Here is a 19,212-nt window from a genome sequence, read left to right on the forward strand (position 1 = left end):
ACCTGTGGTTTTGATTTGATATTTTCACCCTCTCGGATGCTCTCGACAATGTTTCAAACAAAAAGTATTAGTGCTAAACATAATTCACGAAAGAGGTATATAGTTTTTACCATATCTCCAGGTGAGTTATTTCCTGAAAAGTAGAGTCATATCTTCGTGTAACTGTTTGGAATAAAATAACTGGCAACAACAAACACAACAACCCTCTTGGTTGTTGTATAATTATGACATTTGTCGGTTGAATATGTCTTCAAAATGGGGTGGCCCTTTTGGACACCGATGATACTTTATACAGAACTATCCCTACAACCGTGTAATCTTGTGCTAGTGTGGAAACCCTTTTGGTTACCTATATAACTTGTTGTATGTGGAAATATAACCTCTCCGATTATAACCGATGATCGATTTATAAATTTTCCTTAAATTATCAATCTTTGGATAATCTTGCGTATTATTTGATGTTGGATACGAGACGACTTACGGATATCCTTTGAATTGTTAGCTTTTAGGTAATCCTGCACATTATCCGACTTTGGATAAGAGATGGCTTACAGATATTCCTCCAATCGCTAGCTTTTAGGTGTTCCTTCACATCATCCGACCTTGGATACAATATGACTTATAGATAATCTCTCAGATTGTTACTCTTTGGGTAATGATGCGGCTTATATAGAACCCTTGGACGAATCAATTTGATAATCTTGCATATTCTCCGATAAGGATTTAGTTACGACTTATGGATAACCTTTGAACTATCAATTTTTGGGCGATCTTGCACACTATCCGATTAGGATATTGTTGTGGCTTATGGATGACCTACAGGCTATCAACTCATAGGTGATCTTGCACACTATCTTATTTCAAATAATATGACTTATAGATGACCCTTAAATTATCAATTTCTAAGAAATCTTATATATCATTCATCCTTAGATAGCGACTTAAAGGCGTCTCTTCAAATCGTGTGCTCTTGATGCATTTAGATACTGATTCATAAAATGATAAGATATCCTCGACGCTAGCTTTTATGTCTTGCGTGTCAACAGATATAAAATAATGATGACATCCTCGACGCCAGCGTTGTGTCTTGCGTGTCAACAGATATATTGAATACTGATGATATCCTCGATGCCAGCATTGTGTCTAGTGTTTTAACAGATATTGAATGATAATGATATCCTCGATGCTAGCATTGTGTCTTGCCTGTCAACAGATATATTGAATGTTGATGATATCCTCGACGCCAGCGTTGTGTCTAGCGCGTCAACAGCTATTGAATGATGATGATATCCTCGACGTCAGCATTGTGCCTTACGTGTCAACAGATATATTGAATGCTGATGATATCCTCGACGCCAGCATTGTGTCTTGTGTGTCGATAGATATATTGAATGCAGATGATATCCTCAACGCCAGCGTTGTGTCTAACGCGTCAACAGATATTGAATAGCCTTCTTGGGCAATGGTATAAGATGGCCCTCTTGGCGATAATATGCAATGGCTCTTTCGGCAATGATATGCAATGACCCTCTTGACAATGATATGCAATGGCCCTCTTGGCAATGATATAAAATGGCCCTCTTGGCAATTTAAAACAATTTTTCCTGAGTTTATTTGTCTGCGTCTTGCTTTCTACATGTACTTGTACTCAAGGTAGACGATTAGTAGACACAAAGTCGCTTTTGCTGGCGATCATTTTTTAGAAAAAATCTAAATACGGTATTTGTAAAGTAGACAAGACACTTTTGTTTGTCCTCCATGATCTCAAGAAATGAGATGGACAATTCAAAAGGTCTTCAATAAATGGGTATTAGACCCATTTTTAGGGCTACCCAAAAAGTACCGTTATTATTATATGCTCTGTTATGGCTCCCGACTTGCTTGGGAATTTTTTGAAAGAAACACTCATTGTTATGTATCGATCCCTGCATCTATAGAAAAGTGATTAATTTGAATGAAACTACACCGTGTTGACCTTCTTCGATTCTCCTTTTGCTCCACGCCATCTTTTGGGTACTCTATCGTGTTGGGACTTCCACCCTTGACTCCCCATCCTAATTGATGTCTAGGCAAGCACTAAGTAAAAGATTTATATAGATTTTTGAAAGTAGTCTTAATTTTTAGAAAATAGTTTTGAAAACTTATATAAAAACTTTTAAAAAATCTCTGCTAGTCATGTCATGTAATAGCTCAACGACCAACTTTCTCTTGATTCTGACAATGTCCGACGTTTGACGGAGGATTGCTTAAGGATTCAGTATTGTCGAGGCCCTCTACTAGAAGTTTTATCAAAGATGGAGATTCAATCTTCCCAGACTTTATCACAGGTGGTGATTCTCAAATCTCAACTTCGACCTCTAGTGCTAGGGAATTTGAAATATATTTCAATATTTGGTGCCTCAAAATTTCTGCCCCAGTTTAAAGTAGCCTGAGATGATATCATCTCGAGTGGATCTGAAGTCTTTGCTGATCTTCATTCTCTTTGTTGGATGCTGCTCTTCTCTTTTGAAGTTTTGAGATTCCTTCTCGAAAATTCTGCCCTAATTTCCATTTTTTGGGTTATATGACCGAGCCGTTGGGGCGCCTACGTATCTCGTTGAAGCAGGAATCAGGTCAAACGTAGTTCAATACTACGCTAGGAATATATATAGAAAAAATCTAATGGGTTGATCGAAGCCGACATAAGCCACCTACGTATCCCTTTCTTGGGAATTCAGGTCAAACGTAGTTCGTAGATAAAAGGAAAGGATAAATTTTCCTAAGGGGTTGACCGAAGCCAACATAGGCCGCCTACGTATCCCTTTCTTGGGAATTCAGGTCAAATGTAGTTTGTACATAAAAAAAATGATAAATTTTCCTAAGGGGTTGATCGAAGCCGACATAGGCCGCCTACGTATCCCTTTTTGGAAATTCAGGTCAAACGTAGTTCGTACATAAACTCATAATAGCCCTAAAAATACTCTTACCCATCTTACTAGGATATAAATAAGTACTTCTATGGATGACATGATGTTTGCATTGCGTTTGTCTTGATAGAGCAAAGGATCAAATGTCTAATGGATTCATCGCCTTCCTAGTTAACCACCTCGGTTTTCTCTAGATTAGGCTTCTTTGATTCTCGAACTCTTTGACTCTTCTATTGACTGTTCTAGGGCTACCATTATTTTGTTTCTTGACATTACATGACAATGGCGGGTTTTAAGTTACTGTTATACGACGGGCGGTGAGTCATGAGTGGAGTGGAGGTCCAATTCAATAATGTTTCCTCCAATTAATCTTCCATGATTCCGATTGTCTTAGAAAATTCTTCCCTCATATTTTCCCTTATTCCATCCTCGAGACAATCGCTTACAGGGTTGAAAAATGATAGGTAGAGTCCAGTTTTACTACTAGTCATTTTTCTTTTCCTGTAACAAAGCTATAGTCAAGAAGCGGATCTATTATTCATATTGATCTGGTGAAGTAGGGTCATTTTATGCCAACACAGAGTAGTTTCTATTACCTGTAAAGTAAAAACAACTCAAACGCTGACGTGTTAGATTCCGTTAGTAATAAGTAAAGCAAGATGATAAGGTAGGAAGTAAACACATAGAGTTGTTTCTCATCTCTGGGAATTGATCCATGAAATAATGATGACTCGAGGATTTCAATGAACAGGATTTTGCTCAATGATATGGATAGGTGGAATTTGTCGGGAAGGTCCAACTCTTCTTCTTCCTTCAAGAAAATGAAGGACAACAAAGCTTTTGGAGATATGGGCCGGGCCGAAAGACTGCCTACGTATCTCACGGAGGATAAATTAAGCCCTATGTAGTTCAAAACTATAACAGCTTTTTCTGATTCTAAGTCAACTTTCCTAAAATGGTAGAAATTATTTTGGAAGCTTTAAGAATGACTACGGACTTTTCTGAGAAACTTGGGAGACTTGGAGTACTTTTCGTCGGACTTTTGTATAGTGGGGTATATTTCTGCCTAGAGATGTTCTATGAAAAATGAGATTGGATTAGTTCGCCTTTGATTCGAATCAACATAACACGTATAAGTACATAAATAGTTATATTACACAAGCATATTGTAATAAACGTGCATCCTAACTAGGTGACCCTTTTGAGCCAAGGGTTTGGGCCTAACGATTTTTGAAGAAAAAATATATACTTGCTTAAGGTCAATCCATTATCCCCCAACTTTTATAGACACTAAAAGGGCATAAATGCCTACAAAAGATAATGAAAGAGGGATACAATTTTTAGGAAAAGAGAAATAACATAAAAGAAGATACGTTCCCACACAGGGGATAAAAATACTAATTCCTGAGTGCTTATTCTATCAGCCTTCCCCTTCTTAGCTTCATCCATTTCTTATATTGTTGACATCCGTTTACGTTCAAAGTGTACCTTAAATGAAACCTCCCAAATCTATCAATTTTTTGCTTAACTTACTTCAATTCTTCTTACGAAAGTAAGCAAATCAAGCTTTTTTCCGACCCCCATAGGATAATGGATTGAATTAGACAGACATACATTTTCTTCAACACATAAATATGGTTCATCTATAATTAACTCGGGGTCAATAGATGCAGGGCAGGTTTTCTAATGGGCCCAATATCCCGCTCGGGTATTGGGTCGTCCTAGGCTCATGCCTAAAATTGGGTTTTGGTTTTGTTCTATCTTAGGTGTCTAGAGTAGGTTTGAACATTGGTTCTCAAGAGGACAACTTGAGTTTGAAAATACGAACAGCCATCAGAAGACTCACGTGCTAATAAGCCATTCGTAGTTCCAACACATTTTGGAATTGAACAACAGGGGTCGGGACATCCACGAAACCCCAAAACAGTTTAAATAATGCAGGAATATGCCATGAGATGCGATAGTTAAACTTTATAGAATCAAAACATATAAACACATAAACAGTTAATCAAAAGACGAAATCAAACATTTGGTTAGAACCTAGTCACAAATCCATAGCAGAGTCGTCATTTCTGTTTTGCGAAAATTTTGACTTTTTAAGAGTCGCCACTTAATTTTGAAAAGGAATTAAGAAACCTTTAGAGAGTTACTTCAAACAATTCAAAACAGAAAAATCATTTTAAGTTTTGAAGATTCCGAGTAAGTGGTTCCTATTAACGTTTTAGGAAGGTGTTAGGCACCTAAAACGTCCGCTAACTTGCGGTTATTCAGACTGTTTGAAAACATCTTTTGATTAACTTCTGAAAAGATTAATTTGTTGAAATAGTGATTTGATTTATTTTTTTAAAAGACTTGTGTAAAATAGATTTAGGCAACTTAGTAGGAATTTTAACTAAGTCTAAACAAAACTAATAAACAAATAAACATATAAAAGGGGAAGAGAGGAGAAAGTAAAGGATTTAGGCCATTAGACCGAAATCAACGAGACATGTCCTAATCTAGTTGGGCTTCTGACCCATTTCACCTGTCCTAAACTATTTTTCAAGCCTTCGGCTCGAGTCTTGCTCCACCTATATTAAATACAACTTTGGCTTCGAGGCCAAAATGAATGAATAAATAAATGACTAAATGAATAAATAAAAAGAAGACAATAATAAAAATTGAGACTTTCAAGTCTCTTAGTGACCTCATCAATGGGTTTTGACCCATTTTTCTTCTTCGTCTATCTTCTAACACCTGTACGCCATGTAATGGACCTCGGGTTTAAACTTCGAACTTGACTCGAAGGGGTAGACCTCATTGGCCCATTACAAAATGCAAGAGGAGAGGATTTCATTTGGCCTCGAGACATTTTTTTGCATGCAAAAAAAAGATAAAGAAATTAATATACTTTTAAAGCATAAAAGTGACATATTTCAGACCAAAAGAAAATATCAAGAACCAATTTTTGAATGACAATAATAAGCACACTTGCACAAGAATGAGAGTCAACAAATAAAATGCAAAGCAAAGACACCCACTTACATGTCTCATGATTTATGTTCCTACAAGAATGAATAAAGGTAAAAGGAAGAAGGTCATATTCAATAAATTAATGCAAGAAACAAACAACGTAAGCTTGCGAAAGTAAAGGAATGAGGCAACAAGGAAAAGACTCATGACTTCTAAAATTGAACAAACATAGATACTAATCCATATAACTAAAGAAAATAAAGGTTAACTTTTCAAGCAAGAGAATCTTTAAATTTCAATTAAGGCGACATTAACAAAAATTCATACATGTAAATTACAACCAAAAGTTTATGAAAAAAATGTGTAATGACCTATGATTTATATTTTTAAGAATCGTTGATTCTCCTTTGATATTATGAATCAATGAGAGACACGAATCAAGTCTTTACACTCACAAAGAGCACATATAACAATTCAAAGGGCTCAAGAAAATTAGAATAAAGTTTAGCATTTCTAAAAATGAAACATTATTTCATATTCATACTATGCATGACTCGAAAATATCTAAATAATTCAATTTAGCCACAAAAATTTGAACTTTCTCATCATATTGACAAATTTGAAAACATGCGAAAAAAGAGGAATAAACATCATGGATGAAAAATAAAGCTAGCACTTCATCTCTTATATGAAGATTTTGGAGATCCCTTAAAATAATTAACAAGTAAATGAAAAATTCTTGATTTAATCAATTACTATTTTTATTAAGGCGAAACAAACAATAGTAACTATTTTTCCAACTTAAATGAAACAACTTTACAGCTAAAACAAACATATCCGCCAACAATAAATTTAAACAAGACATGAGTTTGACTTTTGAGAAAAGATCAAAGTTTTACACATGACAATCAAAGAATAAAGTCAAAAGGCAAAACAATCAATATTAACCATTCTTTTCAATATAAAGAAAATAGTTTTACATGCTAAAAACAAATATATCTACCAACAATGAGTTTAAGCAAGACGTGGGTATGATTTTTCAAGTAAAGATCTAAACTTTATCCAAAATAATCAAAGAATAAGGTCAAAAGACAAAACAATCAATATTAACTATTCTTTTCAACATAAAGAAAATAACTTTACATGCTAAAAATAAACATATTCAACAATAATGAGTTTAAATAAGACATGATTATGTTTTTCAAGCAAAAATCTAAACTTTATCAAAAATAATCAAAGAATAAGGTGAAAAGGCAAAACATTCAACATTAACTATGCTTTTCAACATAAAGAAAATAACTTTACATCCAAAAAATAAATGTATCCAACAATAATGAGTTTAAACAAAGCATGAATATATCTTTTAAGCAAAGATTGAAATTTTATCCAAAATAATCAAAGAATAAATTAAAAAAAAAAGATACATACAACTATTGTTAGCTTATTTTTATATCATGAACATGAAAATAATTAGAATATCGATACCACAATGTCCTAGGGCCTTTAAGGCCATCTACAACATATAATCTCAGTAAATAAAATTATATCTACAAATTATGAAGAAGAAAAAAGATGAAGAAGAAAACGATAATAAAAAAAAGAAAAGGAAAGATGTGTTTACCTTTTTGGGGGCACCAAAATGAGATTACGAATTTCGTCGGAATCAACCACCACCAAAAAAACGTCGCCGGCAACTTGAAATTCTTGATTAGTCGACCAACTCTATGAAACAAAAATTTTTTACTGAATAACAATAACTATTTTGCTCAAAAAGGATTTTTTCACCTTTCTAGCCTTTTTTTTCTTTCTTTTTTTTTCCTTTTTCTACCAAAGTAGTGGTAGTATTTATAGGAGAGAAATGAAGTTTTTTTTTTCTCTTCCACCAATGTGGGAGAAAAGTATTTATAGGAAAGGATGAGGATTTATTTTTGGTCCTCCACCAATGTGGGAGAAAAAGCAAATAAGGGTGTTTTTGAAATTTTAAAATTGAAAATAAGGTGAGGTGGAAGATAATGTGGGAGAAAATTATACAATGTAGTACAACTTTTGAATTTTAAAATTAGAAAAAGATAAAGTTGGGGAGAAATAGTACAATGTAGTACAATTTGAAATTATTTTTTTGTGGAATTAGATACAAGTTATGAGAGTTTTTGGGAATTTGGGGGTTATTTAAAATATAACCCCAATTGAGATTTAAAATTTAGTCATATTTATTTAATTTTGACCAAATTACAAATCAATTGACGGATTGCATTACAATTATGGCCAATTTGATTTCAATTATGGTCAAATCTAATAGATTGGCTAAATTAAATTGAAATTCGATGTGAATTAATACTTCCTTTAATTCCGGGCTTCTTGATTTTATAAAATCAAACACATATTTATCCGAATAAATTATTTTTTGAGAGTAAATTATATTTAAATCAAAACTTTAATCATTTGAATCTATAAGCCTTGATTAAAATCCAATATTTTAAAAAAGAAATATTTAAGTAACAAAATTATAAAATTTGTATAATTGAATACGATAAATTATAATCACTACTTAAAATGACAAAATTACGTACAAATATATTTAATAAATTTTTATTCGAATGAAATAAATATTTTAATTTTATTAAAAATCAAAGAAACTCATAATTAAATTTAGTCGTGGAGGGAAAAAATTAGGTGTCAACAATGACTTAATTATAAAATTATTTAGTCTCCTCGGCTAAGACGTGGGACCCCACCCACCAAACTCCCCCCCCCCCCCCCCCACCTACACACCCACACATCCACACCCTTGTATAAACACAACGTGAGCTTGTTGAGGTTGCCCCACTACCATAATGAGGAGTGTTAGTCTCTAATATCATATTTGTTAGGGCAAAATTCACAAATAACATATTTAAGACCTTAATTATGAGATTCATAGCAAAACTTTCATAATTACGTAATATAGCAACTTGTATTTTGTATTTTAACAAACTGTTGCTATAAAAATACAAATACAAATAGTTTATTGCCCTTAATTAATTGAAATCAGTTGCGGTAATTATGGTAAAATTACCTTAAATTAATGTGCAGATTCCCTTCCCATAAAAAACTCATAAATCACGTGATTTTTGTTATTAGCAACAACAAGTAAATTCAAATTTCAGTTTCAAAAATCGTGTTCAGGCAAAACAAAAATCAAAATAAAAAACAAAACCCATTAAATTCTTTTCTGTTCAATTTCTTTTAATTGTACAATCAAATTAAATTGTATCTTCTTCTGTTCAATTTATTCAAATTCAACGATTAGTTTGAACGATCAGTTTCTTCGAATTCAACGACAAACCGTACCTTCTTCTGGATAATTTGTTCGAATTCAAACATCTATTGCAAATTCATCCTTTACTATTGTTGAAGGTATTCATTCATAATGTATTTTCTCATATCAATTTCATAAGGTGTGATGAAATCAAAAAAATAGAATTTGTTATTAATATTTTTGCACCGTTACAGTTATTTGGTTCAATTTTTTTTATGGATCTATTACTGCTGCTTCGTTCAAATTTTTCCTGTCGTCGTTAATTTATTTTTAATATTTTGTAAACGAATTTAGAGTAAAAGTTAATGCTACACAAAATTGATTCGGTAGAACAAACATATTGATCAAAATCAATTTTTAAAGCTGATAAAATTTAAATTTTTGAAGTTTTGATTCTTGAAATTTGATAGTGTATTTGTATATGTGAAAAATTTATTTGTAGATAATTTGGTTGTTTTTGATTATGGAGGATGTATCTTTGATGGTATTTAACGTTGAACAACTAATATGTAATTGTATTTTGGCTAAAAAATTTTGTTGTGTTTGTATTTTAAGTTTAACCAATGTTTCGTAATTGTATTTTTGGATGTAATTATTGGCTATGTAAGTATTTATTGTTTACGTTTATAACTGTAGAAATTTGTTTGAATTTGTTTTGTGTAAGTGTATGTTGTAATTATTGACAGGTTACAGATGTGTATATTTGTGTATTTTAGGTGAAATAAGTTATCAATGAAAAGCATATCAGTTCTCGTGAAGTACTCCAGAAGATGGACGTATGAAAAAAACTATGAAGAGTACGTCAATGATGTAATATTATTGAGCACGACGGCATCGTTCAATGAACTACACAAACTTTTGGCATCTCACCTAAATGTGGATTTGAGCAGCAAATGTATTCAAGTGGAATATCAACTACGCACAGTGCATATGTATTTTGAAGTGTAATCTGAACAGTGTACCAAATCTTATTGAACACTGAAAAACAAACATGTACTATAAACTTATCTAAATAATATTCAACATGTATAAGTAAAATGAAAAACTTTCAATCACTTCTCAATTAGTAACTTTAATTTGATTCACTACAAAACATAAGATAAGAAAGAACAAATAATAAAATTGAGAAAGTGATATCAATATGTATTTGTCAAAAAAATTTAGAAATTGATACCAATATGTATTTGCATTATAAGTCACGTTTAATAACATAAACTTTTATAAATTTTGGCTAGATGTATTTGCCAATCTATATATTAAAAAAAATATAGTATATAAACACATACTAAAAAAATAAATATAGAGTATCTTATGTATTTGATAGTAAACAAACAAATATTAAAATACGTATGATATTAAATGCATATGTGTTTTTAAGTTAAATATGAATACTGTATATGTATATATGGCAAAATCTAAAAAAAGGATATGTATTTTTGAAGTTAAATCTCAACGTAACAAATAAAGTTGAATACTAAAATAAAATACATACTACAAAATTATTGAAAATATATTCAACATGAAAGACTAAAATGGATTACTTTCATTCGCTTCAAAATCAATAAGGTTGATTCACTTCAAAACATCAAAAAAGTTTCTACAATGAATACCAACATCCAGATTAATCTTGATAACTACGCAATGTAATAAAATCATGAACAATCAGACATCTAAAACATCCATGACACTAGTTATCTTGCTTTCCCTAACAAGCCTCAATGGTGCTTCATCATCACTTTGAGCTATTGCTTCTTGTTTTCTCATGTCGTAGTTCCACAATATCTCGAGGGACATAACACATCTGTACAACTGTGCTTGAACAACATAGTGTTTCTTCTTCACAACTGCATATGTATATATTGCAACTCTGCACAGTGCATATGTATTTTTAAATTTAATCTGAACAGTATATCAAATCATACTGAACCTTGGAGTAAAACACATACTACAAACTTATAGAAAACATATTCAACATAAAAGACTAAAATGAATAACTTACATTCTCTTCACAATTAGTAACTTTGATTCACTTCAAAACATAAAATAACTTTTTTAAAATTAATTTCAACATCCAGTTTAATTTTATCACTACACAATGTAATAAAATCATCAACCATCAGACTTCAAATATTTCTGTGACACTTGTTATCTTGCTTTCCCTAACAGGCCTCAATGGTGCTTCGCCGTCACTTTGAGCGTTCATAAATTTCTTTTGATGGTGGATCCTTAAAATCATCATCTGAATCAACTGAATGTTCATCATCAACTTCATCCTGCTCTAATATTTCAAAATTTGACATTTCCCTTTGAGTTGGCTCAATATTCTAAAATACAACCTAGGAATATAGAAAAATATGTTTAAGTATCTGTTAAACAATTGTAACGCAAATGTATATATGTAGACTATAAAATACGTATCTAGTAAAAATGAAGTTGTATCTATTACCGACACAAATACAAATACGTCCATAACCACAAATATATTTATATATTTCAACATTCCAATATACAGAAAAATAAATATCATTTATAATAAAAATACATATAACCAAATACCTCTTCATGAGTAGTTCATATATAAATATATTTTTCCATACATGCAAGTTAGCAAATTCATTTAACATACAAATATAACTAAACATAGTAGCTTTACAAAAAAATACATGTTAACCCAAAATATATATTTAACCTATCATTTTCACAAATCAGTTTTACTGAAATTCCTAAATACATATCAGCTGATCAGTAAATACATGTTAGCTTCACAAAAAAATACATATTACCCCAATTGATAAAGCTTTACAAAATCCCTAAATATATAACAGTAAATAAAAATACATATACAACGACAAATACCTCTTCCTCCATGTCTTCTTCAGATTCATTAGCACAAGAATTCTCAACATCGGCATGAACATTGCTTGAATCTGCAATTTTTTTTGCTTTTCTTTTCTTCTCATATTTTTTTATTTTTTTGTCTTTTAGAGAAGAAATTTTTTTCAACTGTTTTTTTTTAAATATCAGACATCTTCGAAAAAGCTCAACCAATAACAACAACAAATCAACTCAAAATCAGCTACAATATCCATTCAACTCCGATTATCCTCCATTAATCGGAACAAAATAAAACCCAATTTCAATTTTCATCCAAATTTTAATTTTTTTTCAACCATATCAACTCATAAAACATCAAATTTCAATGAAAAACAAACAAAACATAATTCAGCAAATCCGATCACCTTGATTCTCCGTTAACAAATTGTTTGCAGTACAAAATTGAAAAAAAATATTAAGAAATTGATAACATGCAATAACTGAATTAATTAGTTACCTAAAATTGTGGAACAATATCATTATCAGATCGTGCAAAAGACGTTAAGAAGAAAAAAAATTTAAAAGAGAAAATCTAAGAAAAGGCGTGAAAAATGGTAAAGTATAAAGCAATTAAAGAAAAGAGAAAGATTTTAAGCGTGAATAATGAAACCTACTTTTGAGAGGCGGTAATTGTGGTCCCCCACTTAAAATAATGCTAGGTTTGCTACACCAAGTAATTTCATTAAAATGTTGCTATTTTTTGTAATTTAAGACTTAGGTATGCTACTTTTCCCTATAATATTCACACTTTGAATGCAGAAAGTCAGGATTATGGTTTAACCCTATAATAGACGTCCTTTCGTTAAGTTTAGCGCTATGGAGTATAAATATACATGGACGATTTCTTATTCGTTAATTATAGAGCCATAGTTGGCTATATATGGTCTTATTGTTTGTATATACTTGTAAAGTTATGTTGCATAGCATAATATTAAATACAACAAAATTGGAGTTTTAAAGGTTACGAAAAACAGATAGAAGTTTTGCAATGCATTTTTAGCACAAAGCAAAGAAACTGAATTATCCATATATATTGTTAGCATGGTGATATTCATTGCTTAACCTTTTCTTATATAAGGCAACATAAAAGAGTTTTAGAAAAAGAAACAAATATTCACTGGAGACTATAAACTAAACAAGACAACCACATTACAGTGGAAAAGAACAATAATTTGCAATTACTATATATATATATATATACACATATTGATTTTGAAAAAATCTTTTACAAGAAGACTTTGCGACCATAACGTTACTATATATCCCATGATGAATATACATTGTGTCATGGTACATATTACAACCTTCCGACATACACATACTAGTATAGTACAACATTTCTTCCTTAAAGAATCACTTTGTTGGAAGAGAATACTTTATACCTAAAGTTGAAAAATAAAATGTAAGAACTATAAGTAGTACATGGGGTGATAAACGAAAAACAATATGTACAACTGAAACAAAAAAGAATTTATTATTGCTAAATATTGTTATCATCCTTCAATTAGAAGACCAATAAGGAATCCTTAATGTCATAGCCCATCTTCTCCAAGTTAGGATTGATAGCAAATTGAATCATAGGAGGTGGTCCGCAAGCCAATGCTAGTGTTGTGTGAGATGGACCTGGGATATGTTCTCTTAGGATGGCATCTGTAACAAAGCCAGTGCTGTACTTCCATCCTTCTTTTGTAGACTCTTGAATCACATACCAAACTTTAACTCTATCTGGTATTTGCTCTGCCCATGCATCAAGTTCATCCTTGAGTAAAATATCATCCTCTGTTCTGTTAGCATACACCACATACATTTCCGTGTCGTCTTCTGGATCTTTCAGGATTGCCTGCATCACTTGATACACTGGAGTTATCCCTGTTCCACCAGCTATCATTGCCAACTTCTTGGCAAACTTTTGTTTGCCATGGATTAAGAAATTACCCTTTCCTTGGTATTCAATGTGACCTAATGGACCTTTCATGTCGAGAAATGCTCCTATTGGGAGAGAATCAAGATACTGTGACATTTGCCCACCATGAGGGAATTTAGGGTGAACCCCTTTGAAGTATACTTTGACAACCAATTCGAAGAACCCCACCTCATCGACCGTGCTAGTAGGCGTGTACGCGCGCATGCAGAGCTTATCATCAATTGTGGCACAGAGGAATATGTGTTTGCCAACAGGCAAGCCCAAGACTTGATCTTCAGAGGGTAATGCAAAACGGAATTTCCTAACATCAGGGGAGATGGATTGCTTGTCGACGAGTTTACAAGGGATTTTCTCTCTTGGGATAAGGGCCACACTCCTTGTTGGTGTTTGAACAAGCTCCTTAATAGGTGCTAGAAAGCTACTGATGGAAGAAGATCCATGGACAGAACTGTTTGGAGAGGAATCAGAGGTGTAACCAGTAGTTATGAGTTCACCAATTCTAAAGTCCTCCAAGAGCTTCTTGGCCTTATCAGAATGAATTGCATCAAATTCCTCAGTGCAATCAGTACCAGCATTGATGAGGATGCTGTCAACACCACCAGGATGGTCTTTCAAGAAACGTGTGGCATCGTAGATATGGCCATGGACTATGATCCAAGCAGAGTCAGAATGGTTGTGCTTCCTGACCTCGGACATGGAATACATCTTTGAAGCTGTGTTCATGAATGGAGTTGAAATGCTTTTCTTTAGTGCTGGAGGAGCCTCTGCTGATATCTCCAAGTGCCTCTCCTTTGCCATCCATCCACCCGATTGGTTTCCAGGTTGGGTCGGGTGCTCGAACACTATTCCAATCTCTCCCTTGTGAGGCTTGCACACATTCATCTTCACTCGGAACCAGCAATTGTTCATCATTCCCTGAACATTGCAACATCACATAATAAAATTAGAAAAATGTAAAACATATGTTTACACTATCATGTCACCTAACAGATAATCAACCATCCATATAAGGTGGAATTAGTAACACCGTCGGCATATATAAGTTAAATTCACTTATCTAATTACAAATTTTAAAGCATATAAAAGATCTTAAGCTAGTGTCATAAAAGGGATCCTGTTTCGGGAGAAAAATGAGTTCAAAGACCCTCCCAAGTCTTCAATTAAAAAAAGGGGGACAAATGAGTCCCGCAACTTATCCCCTTTAAAAAAAATTAAGTCTTTTGAACAATTGGGACAGTTGTTCGACAACTGCATTAGTTGTCTCAACAACTAGCGCAGTTGTCGAATAACTTTGATAGTTGTTGAACAACTTCGCAAAGTTATCGAACAAATATCAAGGTTGTTCAACAACTGGGAGAAGTTGTTGGAACGAAAAATACTTTAAAAAAACTCAAAAAAATTTTGTCCCTCCCACCTACTTTTAAAAATTTGAAAACCCTCACTTAATTGGACAACTTGTTTGTCCCTTTTAATTCAAAATCCCCTGCTTTGTTGATATAACTACATGAATTGGCTTAGTGGTCTAGCAAGTGGCATTCACATGTGGTTCATGTGATAACGCCTCTACTTATATAATACTCCCTCCGTCCCATTTTACTCGTTTATATTTGACATTATATATTAATTAAAAAAATAATTTATAACATGGCTAATTCTTATTAAATGATGTTTATATTTTAATTTTGGAGATAAAACAATTAATATTAAGAGTAAAAAATTAAAAAAAAATTATCCTATCTTGATTAATGAAAATAACAAGTAAAATGAGAAATCAAATTTAAAAAATTTGAAATGAGTAAAATAAATTAAGAAAGTTGATACGAGTAAAATGGAATGGAGGGAGTAGAAATTTTCAGGTTTCTATACGTCTTTGGCTTGAATTGATCTATGGACCACACGCCTCCAAAAAAGAATCTAAAACTATAACCAATGAAAAAAATTTTGTTCCTAGTTTTTTGTTTTGGCATGTGAAATCATGTGCTCTGTGAATCTTGTATATTGAAAAGTAATCATAAAAAAGTCGGAAGGACCAAAAATTATTTTTCCGTAAGGATTAATTACATACTCCTTTCTTACCCAACCCCCTCTTTCTTGACCTCGTTTCAAGTTATTTTTAATTGTAGAATAACTTTACGCCATTAATACATAGAACTTGTAAAAAGATAACCTAAAGGAGATGTGAATTTACCATAACGTTCCAAATAAGCTTCTCGGGTTGAGTATTGAGGGTTTCATCGATAGCTCGTACAGCAATTTCCTTGGCACTAAGCAAGTCGAGCACCTCAACCTCGAGTGACCAAAAGCACCAGCACCAGTATTTGCCATACCTTGTTGGCTTCTCTGGGTGATCTAGTGTGCACACACTCCATGTCTCTCCTCCATCCAAGGTCACTTCTACTCGAGTTACCTTTTTACCTCCACCTGTTACACAATTACCATTTCAATCAATACAATGGCTAATTAATTACAATTAAGTTAACTATAGCACACGTTAGTTTTTCTATGCAACACTTTGCTCACTGAAGGGTTAAACTTGAATTTGAATCAAAATTGCAATAACTAATTGACCAGCTTTGTAGTGGAATGGAAGGTAGGCACGTAGTTTAGTAAAAAAGGGTGCTAGGCTATTAAAATAATATTGACTAGATCCATATAAAGTGACCACTTGAAAGTTTTCTAATTGCATATGAACACAATATATAGTATACAATATTATAATCCAACTTATAAGGTTGTTGAGGCAGCCCAGGATACAGGAACTAAAGCAGTCAAAAAGATTCTGTCTTTTAAAGAAATTGAATTTATATATTAATACCAAGACCGACTCTTCAGAACTAGGAAAGCTTCCCACGTTTTTTTGTGTATAACCGTTAAATACATCAACTGTATTGTCTTTTTCTTGCCATTCTGTTTCACATTAGCAAACAAGCTGATGACAGCAGGCCAAGCTCCATGATCCACTTTCCCTTAACTTATCCCTACACCAATAGTTGTATTCCTACGATTTTAACTATACTATAATTTGTCTACCAATTATTGATCACAATTTGTAACTTGCTTAAAAAGAAACTAAGATATATCACCTTTTATTCATATTATTCATCTTTTACGATTTTAAGAAGCAAGTAAAAAGACAATTACTGAGTAATAATTTTAACCGTAAAAAAATATTTTGAAACAAATTCAATTTTCGAATATGACTTCAACCATTCATTGTCATATTTGTATGTATGTATGTATCATGAGGTAGATGCTGAGGTTGAATTGAGTCGAAAACAGAAGTGCAAATAAGGACGAAGTAAAATGTCAGAGTTGAGGGATACGATGAACTTCGACAACTCCAAGAAAATTCAGCAAATCAGAAATAAATAAAATTTAGGTATATACAACTACTAACCAGAATAAGCATAGCCCCTCAACGTGTAAGGTCGCTGGGTAGTCCACGCATTAATTGGCAAAATTTCTTCATGGCACGGTGTTGTAATTACAGAGTTTATGTTGAGCTCATTGATGATGTATTCTGGCTTGTACCACCATGCTGAACAAAGTTACCAAAACTTCTTTCAGTATAAAATCATATATATATATATATATATATATATATATATATATATATATACACAAGTTAACATGAATTTTATACAAACACTTCAACTATAAAAGCTGACAACTTTCTATTTTGTCTTTAGACTACTCTAATTTATTTAATATGTATGAATAATTTATTTAAATAACTGCCATTTAAATCCTCTTTTAGAGTAAATAATTACTATATACCTTCAGCGTTTGCAAGTTCAGCGTCAACATGAGGAGGGAGAACTCTATTATCTTTGTAATGATAATAGCTATCTGATTCTTGTGTAGTAACAACAATTCTCTTGAGCCATTTCACCATTCTTCCACCAATGAATCCTGGAATTATCATCCTTACAGGAAACCCGTGGTCCGGCGTCAACATTTCTCCATTCTGCATGAAAGCCACGATAATATCTCTCGCTGGATCCATAGCGAATTCTTTCTTAATGCTTGTACCGTACTTTGAACCACCACCTCCAGGCAACACATCAGAACCTTCGAAACAAACGTTAAGCGCCCCTTTTTTCTTGGTGTAAACACCACATCGTTTCAACAAGACGCGGAGGGGTACCCCGCCCCATACAGTAGTTGAAATGGCAGCGGCACCCCAGTTGAAACCGATAGTTTGCTTAACCATATTCTGTTCTTTCCTTCTATTGCCAGCACATACAAGCGTAACGGGGAATTCTCTCAAGGGAAAATCGTTAACCAACTGGTCCATTGTGAACTTCATTGGGCGTTTCACTAGTCCCGTGACTTCCACACTCCAGTCAGCCCATGAGGCCTTGGGAACCGGACCGTGGTTGCGAACATAATGAAGTGGGACCGGGGTAATAAAACCGTGGTGCATGAGCCGAGCCAAAGGCGGTTCAGAGTTAAATGGGTGTTTGCCAGTAAGACGAATTAAAGAAAAGTTTCTTTCAATCCAATTATCAGCGGTTCCTTCGTCTCTTGTGTCATGAACAGATGGTTCTAATTCAGTTTTACCTTTTTTGATCATTTGAAGGTATTCATTTTTGTCGTCGTCATCATCCTCATCTTCACTCGACGAGTAGTACATGGGCATATTCGGTTGCTTTTGGAATGGGAGTTCGTGATTGGACGGCGGGAAGTTGCAACCACGAATCGGGGAATCAGACCGGGGCTTGAAAGACCGGGAAACGCCAGATAAACCCGGTTCAAGGTGACTGAACTGCCTATTTTCAACAGATGCCGCCATGAGTTATAAATGGGGAGAATCTGGAAAAAGAAAAAAAGAAAGAAGAGAGATTTCTTTCTCTCTCAGTATTTCTCTCTCTTTCGATTTAGATTTGGTTTTCTTGTTTGGTTTGGGAACGAAGTTTGTGAGAGCGGGTGCTGGTCTTATATAGAAATTCCGGACTTTCTCTACGACCCAAAAAATCGACACCTCAATTATTTATTGGGCAAATCACGTACGTATACATTTAAGAGTTTAATATATCAATAGTTTTCACTTTTTTAAATACATGAATAGATATTAAATAAAATTTAATAAATTAAGATAAAAATATTAAAAAACACAAGAGAAATATTTTACCATTGTTTATGATTTTTTATTTTCTTTCCTTATTTTATCTTGATTTATTATTAAATTCATAATTGTCTCTCCATTCTATTTTAATTTCTTTTATACTTATTCTATGTATTAGATGTGGCGGCTC

General features: G+C 33.0%; 1 protein-coding gene across 1 annotated transcript; it reads right to left on the reverse strand.

The window, feature by feature from the left end:
* Positions 1-13,267: 13,267 nt before the first annotated feature.
* On the reverse strand, positions 13,268-18,946 carry LOC107867964 (nitrate reductase [NADH]). Its single transcript, XM_016714485.2, has 4 exons — positions 17,732-18,946; positions 17,352-17,492; positions 16,143-16,375; positions 13,268-14,869 (listed from the first exon to the last, which is right to left on the reverse strand). The coding sequence occupies exons 1-4, from the start codon at positions 18,747-18,749 to the stop codon at positions 13,535-13,537; spliced, it is 2,727 nt and encodes a 908-aa protein (XP_016569971.1). The 5' UTR covers positions 18,750-18,946; the 3' UTR covers positions 13,268-13,534.
* Positions 18,947-19,212: the final 266 nt, after the last annotated feature.

This window comes from Capsicum annuum, chromosome 4, assembly GCF_002878395.1.
Source record: "Capsicum annuum cultivar UCD-10X-F1 chromosome 4, UCD10Xv1.1, whole genome shotgun sequence".
In the NCBI taxonomy this organism is placed as follows: Eukaryota; Viridiplantae; Streptophyta; class Magnoliopsida; order Solanales; family Solanaceae; genus Capsicum; species Capsicum annuum.